The sequence below is a fragment of the Ischnura elegans genome, chromosome 7 (assembly GCF_921293095.1).
Source record: "Ischnura elegans chromosome 7, ioIscEleg1.1, whole genome shotgun sequence".
Classification (NCBI taxonomy): domain Eukaryota; kingdom Metazoa; phylum Arthropoda; class Insecta; order Odonata; family Coenagrionidae; genus Ischnura; species Ischnura elegans.
Genome location: NC_060252.1, coordinates 74,457,171 through 74,467,454, shown reverse-complemented (window position 1 = coordinate 74,467,454; position 10,284 = coordinate 74,457,171). Strand labels below are relative to the sequence as shown.

Here is a 10,284-nt window from a genome sequence, read left to right as displayed (position 1 = left end):
ACTGAGAATTATATGAATATTCCCGGCCGACTACCCACCAATTGCCGGGACTAAGTCTGCTTGAGACAAGTAATTTCTCCCAAAGTCGCACAAACTTTTCCCAGGCGATCCCCCCCACGATCGCCGGGACATCTTCCGCCCGGGGGCCCGTCAAAACCGGGTCGGCCCTTAAAACATCTGTCTCTTTCTCATTCAATAACTTGGCCCTGCTCTTCCGAATACGATGCGGTGCGAAACCCCGACGTTTCTAAGGCCTGCGTGCTTCGTTGGGTTAAAGGATTTCTCGAGTCGCTTAGCCCAAATGGCCAAAATTCCGGGGCCGAGGCACGGAGACCCTCGCGCGACCCGTCTCGCCACTTCCCCATCGATCTTCGCTAGCCGGTGAGAGTCGAGTGACTCCACATAGCAGTCAAAACGCCAATGCAAGGGGAATTCCACTCACGGCCACACCGACGTCGAATTCCCTTAAGAAGAATAGATTATTGAGGACGGATGGCTTATGTGAGTAGATGCCTATCATATTGTTTGATGATTTTAATAATGATATATCTCTTGTAATAGATGGTTGATAAAATCGTCAAACAATACACACGAAAACGGAAAAAGAAGCGCCAATTTTCTTCTGAAAAGCTTGTATCTCGTGTGACATGCCATTAATAACGCTTGTTTGTATGCTAAAGCCCATTGCAAGAACCAAATACTCCAACAGTGCTTCAACCATGACAGGTTACAGCATTCCACCTCATAGCCCTCAACGAGGGACCTCTTGATGTCTTTATTGAACTCCAAAACGTCAGATGTGGAGAAAATTACTTCATCCATTATTAACAACTGAGATTTACCATATACATCAGTATTCGCTTCACAAAATTGCTGAAAACACATCCGTTTCGCACACCGCTAGGCTGTAGCATTAGTAAACAAACCGGCCGATCCTCCACGTCTCATTTCTGAAATTGGCCACCAGATGTCAGCTACTTTGATTCCTGTTGCCAATATGATTGCCCCGGGGTCAAGACAATGTGATGGGTCAATGCATCTAATGATTGAATTCCATGATTTCCTGTGGTGGAACCCTTGCGGTTAAAACCCTTTCTTTATGTCAGCTGGATCTCAATTGCTTCTTTCACAATCCTATCTGAGTAGCCTCAGGTGTGGCAGAGCAATTTTGTTTCTTCCCATTTAATGGCATGGTAATTGATAGCTTCAGGTGGCGTTCATTTTCCTTCATCCTGGTTTTTACAGGCCTGCATGTTTCCCCAACATACACTTCCCTACACAGGATTCTATACATGCCCACAATCTTGAAACCTGCGGGAACCTTGGCATGGAATACTCTGCCCCAAATCAACACATATTTTAAAAAAAAATTGAAAATGATAAAAAAGAAATAAACACCAGAAAATTCAATTGAAAAAATGAAAATTGGATAATTTAATTGTTATACAGTCCATTTGGACTACTTCTGATGATGTCATCCATCATTTTAGTTTAGTTCTACCTAGATTTGCACCATGCATCACACGTGCTCACTAGTAGCCTGTTTCATCTTCTCCTTCATCTACACTGGAAAGGTAACACTGGTCCTTGGCACTTGTTGGGGCGATTGTGCATTTTACTGCATAATCCTTCCGCTGAAGAGGTAGTCAGTAGCAGATACAGAAAAAACTCGAGGGGGGGGGCACATAATCATGTCACATGTAATGTTTAAGAAAGTTTCATTTTAACTGATTATACACATATATAAGACAATGCCATCTTATGATATAAAAAATTTACAATTGTGTGTCTGAAATGTTCGGCAATGCAGGCAGCCCCGCAAGGGAGGGGGGCGTGCTCCCTGTGCCCCCCCCATATGTATTCGCCACTGGAGGTAGTATTCTACACACTGCCAGCTGGACCAATACACCCAATACATATATCAGAGCCAAATTTGCAGATGATCATTATCACCCTGCATCAGACTGCCCTGAAGATGATGAACACCTCGCTCTTCAAAACTTTGGCCCTAATCCTTATTACTATTTAAATGTGCAAAATAACAAATGAAATCAGTAATGAGTAGGCGAGCAGCTGTCAAGGAGGCGTGGCTGTCAGGAGGCAAATTTGGATCTGCTTAAAACAATGACTAATGCATTTTTATAAATTATTTTCTATGGTTATACATCAATTTTATGACGTCAATCAGTGTCGTAGAGAGTGGGGAGGGGATAGGGGGTTTGGACCCCCCCATAATATAAAAACTCATTTACTTTCCTTCATAAAAGAAAAATAAATATTGCAAAATCATGACTTTTCAAAAGATTTCTTAAAGAAATGAAGTTTTTTCGATTATTAAAAGTGTTAAAATTAATTTATAACCCTCTACTTACTGTTTTTCCAAAATTTCCCCCTCAGGTTTCAGACATGGACTCCACAATGTCTCCCAAGTATGCCACATATAAAAAATTTAACGTACAATTTCCCTCTCTAACCCATAATAACTCCTTCAGAAATCATAATGTAACAAGATATGATCAATTTGAGGAGGATATTCTCATCATCATCATTAGTCAACAATCCTAAGATTGGTTTGATGCAGCTCTCCAATTCTCTCTCCTATCCGCTAATCTTTTCATAGCTACATACATATTTCTTCTCTTTTACATCCTTTATAACCTGTCCTATATAACTCATTCGGGGCCGTCCCTTGCCCTTTTTCCCTTCCACTAGTCCTTCAAGATATTCTCATGTGAGAATAAACTGAAATTTGCACCTAACATTACAACACGGAGATGATAGTAGTAATTCAAGCCTCATTCATCCTCCCACAAAGACTATTCTTCCAAGAAGTAAATTCGCATAGATAAATGAAATTCTATCAAATCATACAACAAATCAATAATGTAACAAAGCACTTTTTCAAGGATTAGAGAAATTCTTTATTTTGAACACACTTAAAGAAAAATGTTCATCTTTTCTTTCAAAAATATTTAATTTTTGAATCTTAGATTTTACTGTCCTACATTTTCTGGAGATTATACTTAGTATGACTTAGAAGTCCAATAATTTCCATTCTCCCCATCAACCATACCCATGGAAGAATGGAATACTTCGGTGTGAACGGAAATATTTGAAGTGCTCTGTCCCATTTCAACCTTAAATACATAAATAGCAACTTGAATTATAAAAATAAAGACCACTGTATCACACTATGCTTCCTGATGCATCCATCATGGCAGTTCTTTAGTTTTGAGTATGAACATTCCATATTCAATTCATACACAATATCACTCACTCACAACACTTGAACACTAACAGAATTTCCTTGACATTTAAACAATTCTCATCACACTTGACACGTCATCACTCTCAAATACCCATGTTCTCCAACATTCTATTGACAAACAAGCCATACACTTAACTTCACAGTGCATGAGACTTCACAACCCTCTTCATTTCCGGGTAGAGATCTGCAAAGAAAACATTACTTAAGTTAAATACAGCTTCAGTCTCAGCAGTACCAAATTCTATGATTTGTGGCTCATTCATCACAAATAAAAAGTTATACAGTAAAACCTCTATAAAACAAATTTGTTGTAAACAGGAAAACCATGACTTTACTGTAGTGGGTTTCAGTGAATTTATGTGACATGCGGGTTGCGTCTTTGCAGGGGGCATCAAACTTGCTTAATTCACCTTAAAAACTTTCCCATAGCGATGATAAACAATTTTTATTACTTTCCATCAAACACTGTGGCTGTCACAACGTGATTTCCAATCTGAGTATTCCTAACTGAAATTATTGTTTTTCTCGTCCATTCTGCTCCATGCCCCATTATTTATTAAACCCTTCCACTTCGATATATTTTCCGAATATCGCACTCCTATTCTCTATTTATTTTTTCTGTGGTTGTTTTTCAAATGGTAGGTAATGAAATGATAATTCTGTAATTTGTAATCAACCGTGAACCGTGGAAATTCGTGGAACCGTGAAATAAAATGTGATTACTAAACATAGAGAACACAGCTACCGCTACTCGAATAAAATCATTTTAATCCTTCCAATGCATCATGTTTCATTAAATATGAATTATTTATGAATACTATGAATGTTATAACATTGTTAAGCTATCAAAATAATTATATTGTTCCTCAAAATAGTGCTAAACTTATGAAAATCCGATGACGAGATACACTCGTCATTGCTCAGTTTGGCATCGCAAGTTCATGATGAGCTTGACTCGTCATTACAGCTCAAGGGGTTAAGTTATGGCCTGAAATTACAGGAATGCCAAAATTGATGCCTGTGGATTACGTACTCTTAAAGTGCTCCATAATTTTCCTGTGTCTTGTCAATATTATTTGTGGAGTGCAATAATTAAGTCCATATCGATTGGCAGTTTTATGCAGCAATTTTGATTGAAAGAGCACAAATTACACTTTGGACTCAGGAAATATTATGTATTGTTGGAATACCTGTGAAATTTTAGTAAATATACTGAAGTTTCGTAAAAAATAGATCTTGATAAACGACGGTGGAAGTTAGGTGGGGTAAGTCAGTTACCACATGTAAAAACATGGCAGATGGAAATTCACTGAGGTTGAAATGACCATCCCAGATGATGATGCCTTCATAAAAGCTGAAGACGAACAGTATTCTGCAGGCACACCCGTTCTTCTGTTCCAAAACACAGTACCATCCTAGAGTATTCCAGGTAAAATTTGAATCCATGCATTGTTGCCCTTTATCCAGTAATTACCTCTTCATACTTGAAGAAAATTTTAAGCCAGGTTTGACCTTTTTCAGTCCTCTGCACAACGTCTCTTGTATCAAAATTTGCGCCGCTTGCAGGCTAATCCTATTAAACTAGAATAATTATTCACAAAGTACAATCGCATGAATTAAATGACTTACGCCAGCAATTAAGATAATAAAAACACATAAGAACTGATACCAATCATTTTTGCCTCTTTCATGGCACTACAAGGACCTCTGCCTAAACCAAGTAGACGAGCAAATATCGTTGTTCCGAAAACTCTAGTTGCACTGGTAATATTTCATACTAACTATTTGGAATGGAGACGTTTTGAGTTGGATGCGGCAAGAAAGATCTAACCTAGCACACACATTGAGCCCTTCTGTGTCCTACGATAATCATCCACCTGCCTCTCCCAATATAAAATCCAATAGGGAAAGGTAATTTGAAACCATTTTAGATGAAAACATGGAGCTCAGTCCCACCACCTGCACCACAGTAAATGTAAACCAATACAGAAAGGTATTCTGATAAGACTATCAAGTGAAATTGTAAGTGGAACGGGGCCGAGGAACAACCACAATTTTAAGCACAGACACCACCTTTTATTCAACTTGCAATGGTACATAAACTTCAATATTGACTTTAATTTACAGTTATGCACATAATAGTGTAAGGACTGAAGAAAGGAAAAGCTGGTTCTGCATGAGGGACTCTCAATGAGAATAGAAATTTAATTTCAAGAGCTACTCCGAGGATTTTCTGTCGCACCATTTCGACTTGTGAACTACCTCTGTAGTTCAGAGAGGAGTGATGACTTGCCAACTTCTCCTGTTCGAAATGGAGCAATAGACGGAGCAACAGAGAGCAAAACAATAACGGAGTGACGGAGAGCAAAACAATAGACAGAACCGTGCAGAGCACAGCAATAGCCATGGAAAATGAGCAGTGGAGCAATAGACAGAGCCGTGCGGAGCGAAGCAATAGACAAAGCCAGGTAGAGTTTTGGCTTCCCTTGCACATTTCTTATGGAAGTAACCATCAGAGTTGACTACGGCCTTCACCGAGCTGAAATATCAAGTTTCCTCCGTACCTTCTGCCCTCCAGGTCTGGGTTGTGAACCCTTTGAAGCTCGAGCAGAACAGTTAAGATGCGGTACCCTCCTCTACGGTTCTACTTCCTGCTGAACATGTTACCATAGTAGATGTTAATGGTTTTGACTAGGGGCGCAGCCAGGAATTAAGGCTGGGGGAGATTTAGGTGTAACTAATACTGGGGTGTGTGGGGGTATGGACTACCCACCAGGATAAGAGGTAGGTGCGAGATTAGTACATAAATTGCGGAATTAAAACATAAAAGGTTCAAAATGGTGAGTTTACAGCTTTCTTAGGGATATTTTACTAATCCTTACACTATTCTATTCATAATATCAATCTAATTAAGCAAAATGGATTAAACTTAAAAATTTCTCGGAGCTCTGGGGGGGGTTTTATCCCCCAAAACCCTCCTCGCTGCGCCACTGGTTTTGACCGTGTTTTCTACACTAAACATGGCCTACATCTTAATGGCAAGGGCAAAAACCATTTGTGTGCTTTAATTGTCAACTGTATTGGATTGAAACCATGTCAGGTTAGTAGTGTGTATCCCGATGGCTTGGTCACTGTACATGCACCTGTAACCAAGGCTACTCCTTTGCTATGACTAAGAGACAACATCAGTGATCCGTCTCCCAAAGTAACCGCCAAATCCCCTTCCCTTCTGTGTGCAAACGTTCAATGTCCTTGGAACAAACATTTTATGGTGGAAGCAACTGTTAATGGGAACAACTACGATATATTATGCCTCACAGAGCATTGGTTGTGTAGTGAGGAAATTCCTCTGTTCAACAGTGAAAACTATACTTTAGCATCGTCATATTGTAGACCTGCTGCAAAAAATGGTGGGACTGTCATCTATGTGAAAAAAAACTTACTGTTTAAGAAACTAGATATTAGTCAGTTCTCTGTAGAAATTCATAGTGAAATGTGTGCTGTGACCATAGAATAGTTTAATGTAATTGTTCTATGTGTGTATCGATCTCCATCAGGTGACTTTAATATATTCTGTAATCAACTGGAGCAGAGTCTCTCCTGGTTTTCTAGGCTTGGTCTAGAAATTGTTTTATGTGGTGACTTTAATGTGGATATTAACCGTTCATCTAGTACTTCTGTTGCTTTCGCTTCTTTTATAGGGTCTTTTAATTTACATTGTGCAAATACTGAACCAACCAGACTTAACTCCTGTTTGGACAACATCATTACTGGCCTCAACACAGATCAGTACCCTGTCTTAGTAACCGACCATGGTTTATCTGATCATCTATCACTGAAATTTCAATTTTCAATCAAAAACTGCAAATTTAATACTCCTGGTAGAATAACCCACACGTTCAGTCGTACAATTACCCCTGAAGGGATTTGTGAATTAATTTCACTCCTTGCAAATGTTTCTTGGCATTCACTGCTCACCTTTGCCAACGGTAATGATGACTTTGCCTCCTTCTTTGAAACATTTTTGCTATTTTTCCAACAGTGCTTCCCCAAGAAACTCGCAAAAAAAAACTAATTATTTCAAATGGTCCTTGAACTGGTTCACTCCTGAGCTCTCAGAAATAAAGACGCAAGTAATTCAGCTGCGTCAAAAGTACATTCGTACTGGCAATGCAGAGGATAGAAGTACATGGCGACAGCATAAATTGTTTAATGATAACCAAATACTTCAGTCAAAACGTAGTTTTAACTCCGACCTCTTAAGAAATGCTTCCAACCATAATAACCAGCCTGGCAGGTCATAAATAGGGAAATTGGTCGTTCAGGAGGTTCCTCTGACTTAACTTTTACATCTGATGATATGAATAAGTATTACATCAACTCAATAGCCGACCTCGTGTCAAATCATGATCTGGCTCCAAACTTGGCCTTGCCTCTTCTCCATAAATTTCAAACAATCACATCCCCCTTCAAATGGAAGTGGGTTACAAATTATGAAATTCATCAAATCATCAATAATTTAAAATATTCAAAGTGCACTGATGTTTATGGACTATCAGTAAATTTAATCAAACATCTGGTAAATATTATTGATGAACCCCTGACATTATTCCTGAACTCATGTTTTCAGTCAGGCATCTTTCCTAATGCTTTGAAAATTTCTAAAACAATACCTATTTATAAAAAAGGTGATAAACCCTTAGCTTCCAATTATAGGCCAATCTCTATAATACCAGTTTTTGGGAAAAATTTTGAAAAGGCCATTAAGATTCAGGTATATGAACATGTACAAGTTAACAACTTATTTTCTCCACCACAATTTGGATTTTGCAAAGGGTTTTCCACCACTTCAGCTGTTAAGTTGATTGCCATAGATGGAATTCTAAATGCTTTTTCATATAAATCCTCCATTGCTTTAACTGCCAGCGACCTATCTAAAGCATTTGACTGTTTCTCATCCGATTCTTCTTCAAAAACTTCATTATTATGGTTTCAATAATCTTGAGCTACAACTCTTCGAATCCTATCTCACCAATCGATCCCAGTGTGTTTTCATTAATAATAACCTTTCTTCACCCCAGAAATTAAATTATGGAGTTCCTCAAGGCTCAGTCCTTGGGCCTCTTCTATTCCTTTTTATAATCAATGACTTACCCTGTAACGTCTCATGCAAGTTCATACTCCATGCAGACGATACTACTTTTATTCACAAGACTAATCACCTGACTAATACAAGCACTACTTCCAACTTGTTTTTTACTGAAGCCTCTAACTGGTTTTCTGCAAACGGTCTGGTTCTAAACAATGATAAAACTCAGTCACTCGTCTTCTCTTTGAGCACTTCTGATAATCCCCAGACCACCATTAGGTTACTGGAATTAGAACTCGACCAAAAATTGACTTGGGAGCCACATGCTGTAGGCACTCTTGGAAAATTGTCCATGGCTGTTTACATGCTATGTAAACTTGTATACTTGACACCAAAAGAGTACCTTACTCACATATACTATGCTTTGTTTCATAGCCATATTAATTATGGTAATGAACTTTGGGGCCAAATGAAGAAGGATTTGGTGCTTTCCCGGCGAATGCTGTTGATGAAATCTTCACGGGAAATCAGCCAGGTAATGATGGTCATTGCTGCCAACGTTTCGATGGCCTTCTCTGCCATCGTCTTCATTCGCCCTGAAGAAGGCCATCAAAATGACCATCATTACCCGGCTGATTTCCCGTGAAGATTTCATCAACTTTGGGGCCATTCACCATCCACCAATAGTTTCTTTAAAATACATAAAAGGCAATAAGGATAATCACATTTTCTCACCCAAGGGATCACTGCAAGCCTGTCTTCTCCAAGATTGGGATTATGACTCTCTACAGCTTGTACATATATAAATGCCTTTGCAACGTCAAAGATAATCTGTGCTCCTTGGAAAAAAGGTCTAATTTTCATAATCATTACACAAGGAACTGTGACACCCAAGACAGGTCATTGCAGGTTAAGCAAAAATAGCAATCCATTTGACATATTAAAAATTCGTTTTTTTTTACAGGCCGCCCCCAGAAACTAAAGTTGTGAGTATGTCAAAGTTTAAAAAAGTTATACATGACTGGCTATTAAAAAAAGCCTTTTACTCCATAAATGAGTTTTTCGAATGTGAAACTGTGTTGTCCTTTATAGATGCATAATCCTATTGATTTTGCCGTATGTATTTTGTGTATTTGTTAATTCCTATGTGTATGACGTAGACGATTGCAAATTCAAATTTGCTTAATGTCCAATGAAACTATGTATTATTATAAATATTATTATTATCATTACGTAAATATCAATGAAAAAATTACCTCTAAGTGCAAAGAAACTTTGTTTTTTCTCAACAATTCCTTCTTGAAGAGCACTTCAATGTTTTGGGCTCAAGCACAGTCTTCGTTTTAGGGAGTTTTCCTAAGTAGAGAGGTTTGTTTTGTGAGGTTTTTTGTGTGCATTGTCCATTGGATAAGTCCAGGACCAGGCCAAAGACTAAAAAAGGAGGGTTTTCTTAAAATTTCACTGTATGGGGGTTCGTTGTATAGGGGTTTCACTGTTCATGCTGATCTATGCACACTATCTCAATAAATAAATAAAATAGCATTAATGATACAATAAGCAATTTGCATTTTATCTGCAAATTGTGCTTCCATTTATTTGATTTCCAAATATTCCAAGTTTCAATGAGCATTTAAAAGGAAATAAATCCTACAAAATGTTTTGGATCGTTTGAATAATTTAACTCTTCCCTTCGCATTTGAGATTCACATGAGTCTTTCACTTTGATATCATTTGCTACAGTAAAACCCAGGCATAATGTATGAATATTTATAAGATAACTCTGCATTCCTACTCCTAGATATTAAAAAATCTAAATACTTCTGGGTCATTCAATAACAACTGGGACAGGAGTTGACCTGTGACTTATCAGATTTTTATGAAAATTGGTACCCAAGTTTTTCTCCTTGAATATAAATACAAGAGGAAG

The 10,284-nt window shown here is 38.1% G+C and overlaps 1 protein-coding gene across 1 annotated transcript in view; it reads right to left on the bottom strand.

The window, feature by feature from the left end:
* Positions 1-2,955: 2,955 nt before the first annotated feature.
* Positions 2,956-10,284, bottom strand: part of LOC124162801 — a 31,691-nt gene continuing 24,362 nt past the window's right edge. Inside the window, exon 9 of the mRNA XM_046539458.1 lies at positions 2,956-3,452. Within this exon, the coding sequence (XP_046395414.1) occupies positions 3,406-3,452 (47 nt within the window). The 3' untranslated portion in view covers positions 2,956-3,405. The remainder of the gene's footprint in view (positions 3,453-10,284) is intronic.